Here is a 16364-nt window from a genome sequence, read left to right on the forward strand (position 1 = left end):
AATTAATAATAATCATCATCATTATTATTATTATTATTATATGATTTTATTTTTATAGAAAAGATAATACATAGTTTTGTGGAAAATATAATAAAATAAGAGAGAGAGAGAAAGAGAGAAATGAAAGGAGGACGTGACAGTACAGCGCGAGAAACAAAAAAGAGACGTTATAACGAAATGACGAAACCACCCCTTCACTCTCCAAAAAATGACAACTCAATGCAAGGAGGAAGCAGAGAGAAAGACAGAGGTCTTGTCAGTACCCAGCTATGGAAAATAAACAAACCCAAGAAAAATTAAATTATTATTATTAAAAAAAATATCAAGAGAGAGGAGAACAAGAACAAGAAAGTGAGAGAGAGAGAGAGAGAGAGAGAGAGAGAGAGAGAGAGAGAGCAAGCAAGATGAGCTAGCTAGCTCTAGCTTAGCTCCATGAGAAGAAGAAACAGTATGAACTAAAAAGAAAGATCCTTTCTTCTTAACATCTCTCTCTCTCTCTCTCTATCCTTTTATCATATCCCTCTTTTTTGAAACAGAGTCTTTGTAAATTGAAACTTCTGGAGTAGTTCTTCTGTATGATTTTTTTTTAAGTAAAAGGGAGTTATGGGCTGCTGTGGATCCTCCTTACAGAGGGCTCACAGTCTAGGACTAGGAGCTGGTAAAAGCAACCATATCCCACATCCCCAAAACAATTTTCAATCTCATCCTTCTAATGGGTCTTCTGATCCCGCCGCCCTTACTGGTGGTGTCCCTGCTTTCTCCGAGTTCTCCTTCGCTGACCTCAAGGCTGCTACCAACAACTTCAGTTCTGATTACATCGTCTCCGAGAGCGGGGAGAAAGCTCCCAATGTCGTTTACAAAGGCCGTCTTCAGAACCAGAACAATCGCCGTTGGATCGCCGTTAAAAAGTTTACTAAGTTGGCTTGGCCTGACCCCAAGCAGTTCGTTGTACTTCCCTATTTAAACCCATTTCTTGATTTAACTTGATCTTTATGTTTCCACATTGGGGTCCGGGGTTGAGTAGGGTTTGAATTTCGATATGGCCTTTATTCCATTGCTCATTATTTCTATGATTCTGGTTTGGTTCTTCAGGAGGAAGCATCTGGGGTTGGTAAATTGAGGCATAAAAGATTGGCGAATCTCATTGGGTATTGCTGTGAAGGCGATGAGAGGCTTCTTATTGCGGAGTATATGCCCAATGACACCCTTGCGAAGCATCTCTTCCACTGTAAGTTCTTCTAATTGATTATCGATTAATGTCCAGATAAGGGGTTGTTTCAGATCGATCTTACTTTATTATTAGCTCATGGTGTTGTACTTTCTATTTTGAGTTTGTCTCTTTTCGAGTTTTGGCCTTCCAGAACACTGTGAAGTAGTAGCATAGTGATGTCTTATCCTATTATTAGTGTTTGTTTATTTCGTTTGTGTTTATGTTAATTAAAGGCATTGATGATGTATGCAATCACAGCTGCATTATGCAGTCAACATCAATTTTTTCTTTTTTCTAAGTCTTCGAATTTTAAATGTTTGTTAATTTTTCGTGGAATTCTCTGCCAATCTTCTTTCTTTTACCATTTTTTGGATAATTTTCTTTAATATGGCAAAAATCATTTTGTTTTCTTAACAGGGGAGAATCAGACCATTGAGTGGGCTATGAGATTAAGAGTTGCTTTATATATTGCTGAAGCATTAGACTATTGTAGCTCTCAGGAACGTCCATTGTACCACGACTTGAATGCGTACAGAGTTCTGTTTGACGAGGTGCTGTCACAATTTCTTTCCACAGACTTAGGAACTTATATGTTGGATATATTTCATTTTATATTGGCTTTTTAATATTTTATATTTTGGTAGTTTTGCTTAGAATACTCCATATGGGAATCCCTTGTCTGTATGAGAGCGATGTAGTAATTTGTTGATGGTTTTTTGACAGAATGGTGACCCTAGACTTTCTTGTTTTGGATTGATGAAAAACAGCAGGGATGGAAAAAGTTATAGCACCAATCTTGCGTATACTCCACCTGAATATTTAAGAAATGGTATTTGATCTTCTTCAGGAAACAATGTCTTTATGTTTTGACTTCATAAGTATCTCAATTTAGTAAATAATAAATCTTCTCAGTTTTTTGCAATTAATTTTTCGTTTTGAGTGTTTATTGACAATTTATCATTCTATGCTTTCTCTTATTACCTAAGTCTACATTTGGAAGTCAGTAATTTTTGTCACAAATTTTCTTATTTTCAATTCGAAAGAAAATAGAAGAATTTGGATATTCTAGGTGAGGCAATTTGAGCTGGGAGTGGCTTGCCTTGAAGGTTCTTTTTTTTTAAAAATTAATTAATTAAATAATAATTATTTTTTATAATAATACATGGGTTAGAAAATTAAATCTCTAATTTCGAGATTGATAGTGCAAGCACTAAGACAGTTGAGCTGTTCACGTTTCGGTGAGATAATGAAAACTTGAATATATACAGAACTGCAAAATCTTTTTTGGCTGTCTGCTTGTATAACCTTCAGGACTAAATCGACTAGCTAATAAAGTATCTCTATGTTCTTGTTTGAGATAAGAGTTTGTTATCTTAGGACAAAAATTGTAGTTATGTTATTCTTTGCTTGCTCGCTTAATTGTAGCTTCAATCAAACTACAATTAATCAAACTATAACAAGGATAACATTTTTATTGTAATTATAAATATACGTTCTTATAAAATAATTACAGAACAGTGTTTTTAATAATAATTACACATACAACGTAGCTTATAAATATAGAACAAAATTACATGTATGTCATTTTTAATTGATGAGAACTTATTATTTCTAAGCAAGATGCTCATGGGGAAAATTATTCAATGAGGCTGCCTTTTAATAAACGTTGGATGTGGATTTCAAAATTTATATGCTCCTAATAACCACTAGATACAAGTTTGAAGTGCTTTTGTAGTTTCCCTTTTGAACAATGTGATTGTCAGAGACGGTCTCCTTGTATAATATCTCATTCATTGGGAAAAGAATATTAGTTTTCATTGTTCTTGGCTTGCTTGAGTATCTATACCGTTGACTAAAATTTTAAAATTTATTTTTTTTGTTTGCTATAGGAAGAGTGACTGCAGAAAGTGTTATCTTTAGCTTTGGAACTGTCCTTTTAGATCTACTGAGTGGCAAGCACATCCCTCCTAGTCATGTAAGTGTTTGTATATCTTATTACCCATGCATAACTTTAATTGGTTAAAGGGCAATGGAACTTTTTGAAGCCCAACAATCATTTTCTATAACAAGAATTTACAGTTTTTGTTAAATAACTTCCATCTCCAAAACACCTTTCACAGTCAAATTATTGAGAATGTATAATTTAGGACATTTTTAAAAGAGATTATTAAATTATTGAGAATGTATAATTTAGGACATTTTTAAAAGAGATTATTAGGAATGTGATAATAAATGTTTGAGTCATGGGGTGTGGGTTAATTTTGTAGTTTTTACATTTGGATTTAGGACTTACCTTCATATTAATATGTGTGATGGAATGTGTAGGCACTTGATATGATTCGAGGCAAAAACATTCTTCTCTTAATGGATTCACATTTGGAGGGTAACTTTTCAACTGGGGAGGCAACTGTGGTTTTTGATCTTGCATCACGATGCTTACAATATGAACCTCGAGATCGACCAAATACTAAGGACCTGGTTGCAACCCTTGCCCCTTTACAGAATAAACCTGACGTAAGAAACCATGTTATTACGCTGTTTTGATGTAAATTTTCCACTTGCTTTCTGAGAATTTCAAATATTCTATGCTTCCTTTCTCTTTTCTAAACCAGATGTTTTTGCATTCTTGCTACAATGCCATTTGTTTATGCATATCATGATTTACATTATTCCTAGATGTATAATTTATATGTATTGTTATCCAATCGAATATCAAATATTTTATATTGTCCACATTAAAAGACAATTAAAGCTCCAAATGTCTTTGTAGTAGTGAGCTAAAATGATAATTTTGGGTATTTAAAAATATTTAATACTTCACAAAATCATATTTTATATGTTGAATCATATTTTATATGTTGAAGTATTTGTTTGGTAGGATTAGTCGAGGTGTGTGTAAATTAGATGAGATGCTTGCGATTACTAAACATACTATATGTTTCTATATGTTATGCTTATGAGTTACAAGAATTTGAGGGCTTTATTTTCTGATATATTTATTTTGTCAACTTTGTTGATGATCTTATTAGCTACAGACTGTTGGTATCATGAGTGTTCATTTATGCCCCCATTCTTTGTTCCTACTAGATTTTAGGGTCTTCTTCTGCCTTCAAGCTGTACATTGACTAATGATGTAACCTGAAAAGCCTTGTCTCGAGATTGCAGGTGGCATCTTATGTGATGCTAGGAATTCCAAAGCATGAGGAAGCACCTCCGACTCCACAACATCCACTCACTCCAATGGGTGATGCTTGTGCAAGGATGGATCTCACTGCAATTCATCAGATTTTGGTAATGACACACTACAAAGACGATGAAGGAACAAATGAGGTGAAATAATTGAGCCTCTTAATGAATGAGCTTATTTTCATTTTTCTGATGTGTTAAATTTTTAGAATTCTTTTTTTAGCTGTCTTTCCAAGAATGGACTCAACAAATGAGAGACATGTTAGAGGCAAGGAAGCGTGGTGACTTGGCATTTCGTGACAAAGATTTTAAAACAGCAATTGACTGTTATTCTCAGGTGTGCATTTTATTTTTATTTGACTAATTAAGTAATATACTTTACTTGAGCAGATATCATTCCTTTCAACTGGGTATCAAATTGCGTATCTTTAGGGCTGATTGAACGTTAGCATTAGCTGGTTTGAGTCTGAAAAACAAATTAGTGATCTTGATACATGTTGTAGTAGTTGCTCTCATCCCGTGCCTATGTATGAAATTAGAATTAAATATGATGCGCTATTATTTCAATCTGCAGTTCATAGATGTTGGCACCATGGTTTCTCCCACTGTTTATGCACGAAGGAGTTTGTGTTATCTTCTTTGCGACCAACCGGATGCTGCTCTTCGAGATGCAATGCAAGCCCAATGTGTTTATCCCGATTGGTCTACATCTTTTTACATGCAGGCCGTTGCGCTTGCCAAGCTAGATATGGACAAGGACGCGGCTGACATGCTGAACGAGGCTGCTGCTTTGGAAGAGAAACGACAAAAAGGTGGACGGGGATCTTGAGAATCGACCACAGTAAGTTTGCTCTTCCTGTGTTGTTCCTTATCCGCAGTCTGCTATTGTTGATAGTTTTGAAACAGGAACCTAATGTGAAGTTGCACTTAAAATGGAAAGTCACCAACTCTGGTCATGAAATCAAATTGTAACATAGAGAGGAACTTTGTATCTTCTCAATAATTGTGTTATTTTTTCTTTCCTTTAAAATTGGGGAAATATTTTCTTGGTTCTGTTTATGTATAAGCTTAATACAACATATTTAGATTCTTGAGTGTGCATAATTGTGCCACGAAGAAAATCAGCTTTTATTATCATTCATGATACTGGATGAAGAGCAGGGCAACTTTATTCCAAGTTCAATAGGAAAATATTCATTTTGAAAACAATATATATTAATAAGATTGTAATCGATGTCCTTATATGGCATTTAGTATCTTTTTATGTTTTCTTTTGGTGCCCTTATTGATCTTTTATCCATCCTCTTCTGTTAAAGAAACACTTTGGCAATTTGATTAACTGTGGCAATGTTGCTTGAAACAATTCATTAGCTTTACATTTGTAGCCTTTTCGATCCAGCTGGTTGAAGATTAAGAAAAGGACAAGTTTGGGCAGTTCAATCAAACATTATTATTATACAAATTAATGGATATAAATTCTGAGATATTTTCTCATAAATTCCAGAATTTGGAAGAATACCCCTAGCAAATATGTTTGATGGAATAAAATTCTGTGCCCAGCACAATACCTTTCCTTAACAATGAAATGAGAGAAAAAATGAAGTTGGTTTCTCGACACATAAAGAGACACCTCTGCGAAACTAAAGAACTGTCCGTAAGACAAACCGATGAAAATTCATCCACAAAAATCTTCATGATCTCCTCAACGAGGTTGTGAAAAATGATCATCGTCTTCATCATTTTACAAATTTCAGTATATTAACGTGCACTTAAAAGATTAAAAAATTAGGAGAGAAGGTTTAGTGTTGAGAAGTAGTTGATGGAAATGGAGGATTTGGAAAGACACAATATGTAAACTATAATTGTTAGTTAGTGATTCCTAAATATTAATGTGTTTGTTGTATCATATATATCCAATTTGAGTAAATTGAGGAAAGGACAGATGAGATCTGTAACAACGGATCTTGTCTCTCCAAATACCATCTCCCTCCTTCACTTCACTTCACTCCCAAATTTTATAAGACACCATCTCACCATATTTAATTTCTTGAGATCATTGACATCGATCAATGCTTAATTTTTGTAAAAATTTAAATTAGCTTTGGAAGTCTAACTTTTACCTGTTGTCTTTGTTGAAATCAATGGCTGAGTTTTAGTGGAAAATCAAATGGAGGCCAATTATTCCAACTCTTATTGAAATTTATGGTTGGAAACATTAAAATTCTATAAAGAGATATAAATAATTGTAAAATAGAATAAATTATAATATTTCTCAACTCCCATCTCACATAGTTAAGAGTCATACGTTATCGAAGAAAAGATTAGTTTGTCCTCGTCACAATGAAATAAAACATAAAAAGATAAGCTTTCTATGTAAATGTTTTGTGTTTTGTTATTTTCTTTTAACTTTTCAATTACTTTGTTTGCTAATTCTTACAATATTACAAATAGATTTTTTCCAACACTTCGTTCAAAGAATAGATTATCGTTAGAAATGCAAAAGAAAGTTTCATATGGCTAGAGAAGAAAGTGATACACGATGAATATGTATACAAAATAAGGATAACGATGTTCGTTATAAGTTTAATTAATACGATAGCGAGTGGACATTCCAAAAACGTGAAATTGCAAAGAGTTATAACCAAAGTGAATAATGTTCTACCGTTACTGTTAGGTTGAAAAAGAATTATCCGACAGAAAATATAGAAAGAGATGTATGAATATGTTAGTACTAGCAGATAAAGGAAAGGAAAGGAAAGGAGAGGAGAGGAATTCCTTATCCTTAAAAAGGAGGGAGAGGGCCAATTGAAAGGAGGGCAAGTGAGGGCAAGTGGATGGGTATTGGTAATTGAATTGGTACTTTTTTTGATTTTTGATTGAAATTTGGCCCTCCTTACTCCTTACTCTTTCAAGCAATAACATCCAAATGTTTGTACTTTTCACAATTATTATATTCTAGGATAGCCCTAAACATAATTATAGTGATCAATATATCATAAACCTATACAACACAATCAATCAATATTAATGATTTATCTTAACCACCCTTTTAAATCACATTATGTAAATTATTTGTTTATATAATGGTTAAACGATACTTTTCAAATGTCGGAAATTATATTTCTAACTTTAAAGTTGATAGTATATCTACTATGACAATTGAACTATACTCATTTTGATTCTCTTTCTCAATAAAGAAAAAGATAAGAAATAAAACGTAATCTCTTGCAATTAGCAATGTAATTAAATGAATTTCAAGAATAACTTTGTTTTAGATTGATGCAAATAATTTCTAACCATGTGTGTTGGGTATAATTTTTTTTTCCTTTTAGAATCAAAGTGTTATGATCGATTTTTAGAAACTAAAAGCTTTCTCTTCATTTCATTACTAAAATAATTTTAGAATATCTAACTTAACGGCGACTCAAAATATAAAAGAGTTTAAAGAGTGAGATTATCGTGGAGGTACGTACTTGAATTCAAATTTTAGGAAAATAGATTTTGAATGTTTAGTTAGGAGTTCTTCCAAATTTGAGTATATATGAAAATGACCCAAATACTCCGATTCTTTGAATTTTTCTGTCGGTTGCTGCAAGTATTTTAAATATATATTAAACTACGAAAGTGAGCTAGTTTAACAATAATTGATACGATCATTTGTTTAAAATAGGAAGTTTAATCCTCTATCCTCTGACTGCTATACTAAAAAAACAAAAAGCTAAATATAAACTTATATGTATGGAAACACTACTGGGAACCTTTTTTTCTTTTGTTTTTTCTTTCTTCTGTGGTGATATATATTCATTTCCAGAACATTGGTAACAAAGTTTTAATTTTAAAAATCTATTTCTTAATCCGTAGGAATAGTTCATGATTTCAAATTCCAATTTAATTCAATTTTTTTTTATTTGATTAAAAAAAAAGAAAAAACTTTGTCCCGTGGCCTATTGAATTAATTAATTGTGAATTTGAACAATTTCTCTTTTAAGGGAAAAGTTTTTAGATTGTGATAGATATTGGATTTGTCTTCAAATAATTAATTTAGGTTTGTTTTTTAAAATTAAATTTGGAGGTAGGAAGGGACACATAATTGGGTATGAATTAAAATTGATAGTCAGGGATTTTGTAAAGTTTTAAAATATATTTAGTATGGTTTGTTAATTAAAAATTAGTGAATTTATTTGGAAAGCTAATTAATTACATCTCAAAATCAAATGTCCCATCCCTTTTCTCTTTCCTGATTTGCAGCTTTCTCCAACCTCTTTTCTCTTCTCCATTAAATGAAGAAAATATCTCTTTAATTATTTTTCCTTAATGGGACTTTCCAATAATAGTCCTTTTTTATTTTAATTAGAGATACAGTCTATTATTATCACTAATACATTACTAACCAATACATGATCCATTACTAACAGACTATAATCAAACTTTTAATTACGTTTAAATAATAAAAAAAAATAATCTATGAAAAATGTAGGAATGAAAGCCACATATATTAGGTGAGTAATTGAACACAAATACTTTTTTCTTTTCTTTCTTTTTATGAGAAAAAGGGACCATTCTAAGAAAACGTTTTAATTTTTATATAGAAAGGTGTCTATATAATTTAGTCTCATCAGAACCTTCAACATCAAAATAAAAAGAGTAACAATAATAATCTTTTTAATTCTTTGGTGATATAAATGTTTGCCAATTCAATATTGGAGAATAAATATTGAAAAAAAATAATTTTGATAAATTAATTTTAGTAGTAATAATAATAATTAAAAAAAAAAAGGGGGGGGGGGGGGGATAGATAATAAAGTAAAAAGAATTGGCCACATCTTTGACTACGTGGATGTTAACATCACCTTAGGTTGTATAGTAATTATGGGCCTTTTGAATTCCTTATCCGTACGACTATTACGTCATTGTCCCCATATGCCCATACTATATATATACTTTGGTTATTCTTCATCTTCTCAACTTCTTTCTTTTGATTTTTGTATTTTGAAACTAGTCATCACTTTGATTCATAGATAGTTTAAAATAGAAGAGTTGGATTAATTGTGACACAAGATTTGAAGATAAATGTTTTCTTTTTGTTTGTTGTTTGATTACATTGTCATCTTTCCGTTTTAAATTACTAAAATCATTCCAATTGTTCTTAATATACATTTTTTTAAAGTCAATGGTTTTCTTTTATTTTCCTTGATTTTTTGGTGTTCTTTTGTTTGTGCTTCCTCCTTGTTCTTTTTCTTCTCTTGTATCGAAGATGAAAGATATATGAAATGTGAGAGAGAGGAAGCGAGGAGAGCGAGAATCCAAACGAAGGAAAAAGTTAAAAAAAAAAAAAATGGATATTTGATGAGGAAAAAATATGGAAGAAGCAAGGAAAAGGAAAATGAGATTTTGTGGAAGTGTTTTTAACCTTGAATGAATCAAATGTTGGCATAATTAGGCATGATACTATTATTTCTTGAGGGTATCTTTTTTAACATTTGGCCATTTTTCTCTATTCTACCCCTTGATCTTAACTTTCATGATTTCATTAAATTGATCACATTTTACCTTAATGAGATCAAAGTTGAAAGTATGTTTAAAAAGAAAAGAAATTGAAATAAATTAAAATTAAAAGTAAAAAAAAAAAAAAAAAAAACTAAAGTGAAGTTAAAAACCATTTTAAACCTAAATTAATTTTTTAATAATTCTCAACACCAATAATCTAAAAGTGTAAATGAAATTTATTCTTCCCTAACATTCTGTACAAATGCAACTGGGTTTATTCAAACATAAAACCCCACAAAAAAGGGAAAGATAACAATATAATGTTCTTTTTGGTTGGCAGTTTTCACCGGTAGAATTCTGTCTGCAAACTGGCGTTTAGCTCCATTTGTGCCGCTTCCCACTTGGCTTTTGCCACCACACCATCGTGAACCGGCACGTATTCCTGTCAATTCTATCCTTTTAATTAAAATCACTCCTTAAACTCAAAATACTTACCATCGCTAGCTAACATAAAAGTTGAATAGTTAAAAGCAAAGTTTTGAATTAATAGAGAAAAATAAACATAAATTTAAGAATCTGGGAAGTTTGATAAATATGTTCTTAACAAACCTCGAGTTTCTGAACGAGCTCCTTTGCGTTTGGGGCAGATACGATAATACTACGTTGAGATGGCATGATGAAGCCGTCGTCTACCGCCTTGTCAATGAAGGAGAGAAGCGAGTTGTAATAGCCATGAACATTCAGCAAACCCACCTATAACATACAAGAAAAAATAAACAAACAATTAATAAGTTATTGAAATCTATCTAACTTATCATAGACTTTAAGAAAATCTAACAATGATAGACTTTAAGGAGTAAATATTATGTTATATTTACAAGTGTTCCTTCAAAATAACTTTTACCGGCTTGTCGTGGATGCCGAGTTGGGCCCAGGTTATGACTTCGAGTAGCTCTTCCAACGTTCCATATCCACCTATATATATATATATAATTTATAAGTTTTATTGGTTAAAAGGTTAATGTTTATATTTAGAAGAGAGAGAGAGAGAGAGAGAGAGAGAGAGAGAGACCTGGGAGAGCAATGAAACAGTCAGAATGGCGGGCCATCTCCGCTTTCCTTTGATGCATGTCGGCTACTGGTCGGACCTCCCCAACTGTTTCTCCAGTAATCTACTTCTCCAAAAACACACACACACCATTTTTCATTTTATCATTATATTTAAATATTAAAATCTTATCCCCTATGTTTTTTTTTTTTTTTTTTTTTTTTTTTTTTTTTTTATATTTCTTAATATCTTAGTCATCTCTCACTTCATTTTTTTCTTGTCGGATAATATATGTTCAACTTTCAAATAATACCCGTACACAAATAACATTAAATCTCTGTCGTTTCAAAACTTTATGTATATATCTATATTTGTACAATAGTTTGAGATTTCATACCTCTTTACGCATCAAGGTTTTTGGGATAATTCTGTCAAAAATGAAAAGAAAAAGAAGAAAGGTTATATATATTTTAAAATTATATTATATCTTATCTTATACTTAAAAGTAAGGAGTATAAAAGTTGATGAATTGAGGATAATTACCCTATGACATGTCCACCTCCATTGTGAACCTCACGAGAGACAAGCCCCATTAAGCCAATACTTCCACCTCCATAAACAAGATCCAACCTTCTCGAAACCTATATATCAAAATTAATTAAATCAATTGAAAAACCCACACAATAAAAAAAAAAATTATTAAACTCACATGGAGGATCAGGATATATGAGAATTATATTAATTAAATAATTAGTAGTAATTAATTACCAATTCTCGGGCGAGTTCGACGGCTGCTTCACGGTAGCAATTTCTCTTGCCAGAGCTACTCCCACAAAAAACACAAACCCTTTTAAACCTTGAGTTTAAGGGGTGTACGTGTTTGATGATCATCTCCCCATCATCACCCATAATAATAATAATAATAATAATAATAATAATGAACTTAATTAGGGTACTATATATATGTGTGTGTGTGTGTATTTGGGTTAGAGAAAGTAAATAAGATATGAGTTTAGAAAGAGAATAATATATGTAATAAATAGTAAACTTAAGGTATTTAGGGGAAAGAGAGAGGAGATATATGGGAGGAAATTAAAGCTAAGGGATACCAAAAGAAGGAAGGACCAAGGAAAGGGATATATAGAAGAAGAAGAAGAAGAAGAAGAAGAAGAAGAAGAAAAAGAAGAAGAAGGAAGAAGGGGGGGGGGGGGGGGGGGTAAAGGGAAGGGAAAAAGAGGGAGTCAATTTGAGTCACTTTCTAAAATCATGTTGGGCCACGTGCACGGTGCACTTATATTCTCTCTCTCTCTTTTTAGTTGCTTTATGATTCATTTCGCCGACAGGATTCAATTCTCTACATCCCACTCTTCAACTACTTTCTTTCGATCACCATATCATCATCATCATCCCTCTCCTCTCTAATCCTATCTCATTTCTCAGTTTCCCATATCAAAATTAGAACAGTGGTTCTCCGATCCTCCCATTTTGAAAGCTTTAAAAACGTGATGACCTCTTACCTCAATTAATAAAAAGAGTTTACTCGTTTGGCCCTTTCTGATCTATCTCTTAATTATTTGTAGTGTTTTATGTTTGAGATACTAAAGTTGTACGAGCGAAACAATATAATCTGCGAAAGAGTACTCTTAATTGGACAAAGAGATATTCAACATCTGTGACTGTAATGATTTTTCACATAGTGAAATTTTTTTAGTTTGTATTTTTTCTCCCTTAACTTTTAGAATTTTTTCGCGTTAATTCTTGTATTTAAATATTTTTTAACTTTTAAATTATTTATATAATAACAATAGTGGGAGGTTTTCTCCGACATTTTCTTGGTTATCTCATCTAAAGAAATAGTCATATGAACCTTTTTATTATGCTTCTAAATTATGACTTTGAAGCTTGAACGACTCTATTTAATTGACATGTCCAACATCTCTTAAAATTAAGGTTTAAATCTTTATACCTTATGTTGTTGGTGTATATAGATAATGTCAAGTTGCTCTCTCTATTCCAATGGTTAAATTAGTATGTTATGTATATAAAGTTGTGTTTTACTAAACATATAAAATATTGTCTATTCATTAAAGTGGCGAGAATGAGACTATTTATAGAGTCATATTTGATTAGGATAAGTGTATTAGGGCCTAGGGATGTCAACACATGTATTATTAAGTTTTTGGTGAATTGAAACAAGTTCACTTAGACCAAATCAAGACCTTATATAATCATAACTTCTTAAATGAGATGCATATAGCTAAACCTTCGATACTTTTTAAAACTTGAACCAGTCTGTAAATCTGAATGATCTTGCTTCAAATTACTCCAATAATTACTATCGTAATAAACAATACTAAAAAATTAAAGTGTGAATGCGACATCCTTCCTCCCTCTAAGTTTAATAATTACTCTAAATTAATGGAAAGATGAAGTTTGATTAGTGGCTTAAGATAATTAATTAACCATTAAAGATTCTCTCTCTTCTCATTTTGGTGAAGAAACGTTTGATTGCATAAGATATCAATTACACTTATGATTTTTTAAATTATTATTAATTCAAAGGAGTTAAAGATTATCAACTTTTGACCAAATTAATTAAACTTTATGATTATGCTTCTATGGCATAATATAATATACAAACAAAAATAAGACGTTAATTGCAACACATGTTAGTACAGGATTAGACGTCAATGTATAAATGCTTTGCTAACATTAGTGCCACCCAATACACTATAAGAATATAATTAATGTTGATGTGAAGGGCACAAATTTGGGATTTATTCTAATGTTTTGGTTATACTTTGAAGTTGTTTGGATTGATCAAGTAGTCTCAAGTGTGAACTCCATCTGTATGTTTGGTCGGCTGATTTTGTAATCACAATGAAATAATGATATGATAACCAAATGAATTAAAACTAGAGGTAAAAGAATCTAATAATTACGTTATAAAATGCTAATTATTTGACTAATTTATTTTATGGGTCAAATAAGTGAATAATGCATCGGGAAGGATTTGGACTTTTGTTAATAGAAAAGAGAAAATTAAATATTTTGAAGTCAAAAGTAGTTGTCTCATGTTCCAAAGATTTTGATTTTCTCTAGAAAGACATATACAAAGCTTGTATGGAAGCCTTCCAAATTATGGTGTTGCGGTAGAAGTAAGAACTTTTTCCACTCTTACACATACAATTTTTGTTTTCAAAGGCAATTGATCTATCATGATACAATAACAACTATATGCATCGGAAAACAAATAGTATTTTCTATTTTTCAAATGCCGATCAAGATTGGTAATTAATTAGGTTGATTTTAAAATTGTCAAAATTGAGAACCACTGAACGAGTCCAACTACCTACGTTGGTTTCAGAAGTTCTTGATTTTCTTCGAGCAACTAGCTAAAGATTGAGTACATGCTCACTTCTGGATCCAAAATGTTGTAAATTCAATTTTCAAAATTAAATAATTAGTAAATGTACTATATATGGACATAAATAGAAACATAACTAGTAGTAGTGTGGGTTCAACTGAATCTAGCTAATAAGTCCAAATTAGTTCCTGTTCTAAATTTGGAAATATTTGAAAAAGACAATAAGACGATTCATGATCATCTGATCCTCAACCATAGGAACAAACCATAGTTTGACATGTTCATAGTCTAGGAATCATAAAAAATGATCTACGATTCTATGGAGGTGAGTAATGTATGTCGTTAGTAAATAGCTTAAAAGTACAAAATTACTTGAATTAAATCATCTTGATTTGGCTTATTTAAAAAACACATCTCGTTCAATGAAGATTTTAAGATGATCAAAGGATGAAGTAGATAATATGCTTTAAAAATATAGATCAGCATAAGCCATAAAATCAATTATATAAAAAGATTAAAAGGTTACTGATAAGATTCAAATCTAGTCCTCCACAAATAGTAACAAGTGCATGAAAAAGAATCATTTATGTATCGACAACAATTCTGTATAAATGAACGATTTACTTTAACATAAATTAAAGTAGATCAATTGACTGATATTAATATAAATACATGCTGATACACCATGAAAGGATAAAATTGGAATGGAAAAACAGAAATAAGAAATAATAAAGAATAATGTGGCTTTGTGGTTTGAATTTCTTAATTAATTAGGGTTGCAACTGTACTTTAAGTATATGTTATCTAGATAATTTATTATTAATTGTAGTGCACCATATATATTTTATTAATTTGTAGCTAATTAATTCTTGTTTCCTCACTAATATATTGCACTACTAAAAAGGCTTACTAACTACTAAGCAAACATATACATACATCCACTTTCTTTATATCTATTATTCAATAATGTTTCTAATTTAATTTGTTGGGTTTCATGATATAATGCAAACTAGCTATTTACATTCGAATGAATATTATTATAATTATTTAGCCAATTTCTATATAAATTAATTTCAAGAGATTAAATTTAAAATTTATCAAAAAAAAAAAAAAAAAACTAAAATGGGATATTCGAATATATATGGCTTTTCATTAGTTATTTAAACTAATTAAGTTAGCTTATATTGGACTAGCTAGGATTAGGGAGAATTAATAAGGGTAAGATATTTATTTTTGCTCCCACTTGCTCCATTCTCATGAACTCCCAACCACTAACAACTGATCACTACTACGTACCTATCACCTTTGACCATCCATTTTGCTTTTTTTTTTTTTTTTTCCTTTTTGTTTCCACTTTTCTTTGAACAGCCTTGTCTGATTAAAAATTGCCTTAAACTCAAAAAGATCAAGAAAGAGAGAGAGAGAGAGAGAGAAAGAAAGAAAGAACATTCAGTGAATAAGAATTTCAATTTAGTTATATTCCTATTCATTTGAACCTGTCTTTTCCTTTGGTCTCTAAGGGAATAAGCTTTGGAATTGGGCTGCAATTTCACCAACATAACTACATACAAAGTATTCAAACCAGACTCTCACACTAACACAAAAGTCTTGTTAGTCTCCCAAACCTTATCTTCAACTTATCTTATACTTTTTGTGATAATGCTTTCATGATTATAATTAACACTTAATTGCACCTACGTCTCATGCATGTAATAAGTTGTTATTATTATTATTATTATTTTTTAATGGATGTGAGTTGAATCTTTGATCTAGTATTATTCTAAATGACTAAGGAGGAAATGCCGCTGGTGGGGTTTTAGGAGCATACTACTCTCCTGAAACCTAAACTATTTTGAGACTCTAATAATGTCTATGTTTCTATTTTGTTTCCATTATTATGTTTAGCAATTAAGACTTAAGAGGGCAGGAGGCCATATACAAATGCTCTCCAACTCTACATGCACATGCACTATTTCTCTATTCTACACTCTTTGCTCTTATCCAAGATCTCCATTTATATCCTTGGATCTTAAAATCTCTCTTTGTATCTTTATAGTTGAAAAAGA

At 31.2% G+C, this 16364-nt stretch overlaps 2 protein-coding genes across 3 annotated transcripts; one reads left to right on the forward strand and one right to left on the reverse strand.

Annotated features, from left to right (window-relative positions):
• Nucleotides 1–213: 213 nt before the first annotated feature.
• Nucleotides 214–5652, forward strand: LOC103502635 (serine/threonine-protein kinase BSK1-like). Its single transcript, XM_008466650.3, has 9 exons — nt 214–948; nt 1093–1228; nt 1628–1761; nt 1934–2039; nt 3100–3185; nt 3536–3724; nt 4376–4540; nt 4620–4733; nt 4971–5652. Exons 1-9 carry the CDS (start codon nt 604–606, stop codon nt 5223–5225), a joined length of 1530 nt encoding a protein of 509 aa, XP_008464872.1. The 5' UTR covers nt 214–603; the 3' UTR covers nt 5226–5652.
• Nucleotides 5653–10101: 4449 nt separating this feature from the next.
• Nucleotides 10102–12075, reverse strand: LOC103502636 (cytokinin riboside 5'-monophosphate phosphoribohydrolase LOG5-like). 2 transcript variants are annotated; one of them, XM_008466651.3, is made up of 7 exons: nt 11700–12075; nt 11475–11572; nt 11329–11359; nt 10956–11055; nt 10788–10858; nt 10493–10636; nt 10102–10325 (listed from the first exon to the last, which is right to left on the reverse strand). In XM_008466651.3, the coding sequence occupies exons 1-7, from the start codon at nt 11838–11840 to the stop codon at nt 10227–10229; spliced, it is 684 nt and encodes a 227-aa protein (XP_008464873.1). In that variant the 5' UTR covers nt 11841–12075; the 3' UTR covers nt 10102–10226. The 2 variants fall into 2 exon arrangements, with proteins under 2 accessions (XP_008464873.1, XP_050938030.1); XM_051082073.1 differs by having other exon boundaries at nt 10102–10334; nt 11700–12056.
• Nucleotides 12076–16364: the final 4289 nt, after the last annotated feature.

Source organism: Cucumis melo, chromosome 3 (assembly GCF_025177605.1).
Source record: "Cucumis melo cultivar AY chromosome 3, USDA_Cmelo_AY_1.0, whole genome shotgun sequence".
In the NCBI taxonomy this organism is placed as follows: Eukaryota; Viridiplantae; Streptophyta; class Magnoliopsida; order Cucurbitales; family Cucurbitaceae; genus Cucumis; species Cucumis melo.

What these genes read in the sequence shown, in the direction of transcription:
- LOC103502635 (XM_008466650.3), top strand. Translation starts at nt 604, where the DNA reads ATGGGCTGCTGTGGATCCTCCTTACAGAGGGCTCACAGTCTAGGACTA. An exon ending in TGCGAAGCATCTCTTCCACT is followed by an intron (nt 1,229 to 1,627) that starts GTAAGTTCTTCT and finishes TTTTCTTAACAG; the next exon opens with GGGAGAATCAGACCATTGAG. An exon ending in ACGATGAAGGAACAAATGAG is followed by an intron (nt 4,541 to 4,619) that starts GTGAAATAATTG and finishes TTCTTTTTTTAG; the next exon opens with CTGTCTTTCCAAGAATGGAC.
- LOC103502636 (XM_008466651.3), bottom strand. Translation starts at nt 11,840, where the DNA reads ATGGGTGATGATGGGGAGATGATCATCAAACACGTACACCCCTTAAAC. An exon ending in TCGGCATCCACGACAAGCCG is followed by an intron (nt 10,637 to 10,787) that starts GTAAAAGTTATT and finishes TGTATGTTATAG; the next exon opens with GTGGGTTTGCTGAATGTTCA. An exon ending in AGCTCGTTCAGAAACTCGAG is followed by an intron (nt 10,326 to 10,492) that starts GTTTGTTAAGAA and finishes TAGAATTGACAG; the next exon opens with GAATACGTGCCGGTTCACGA.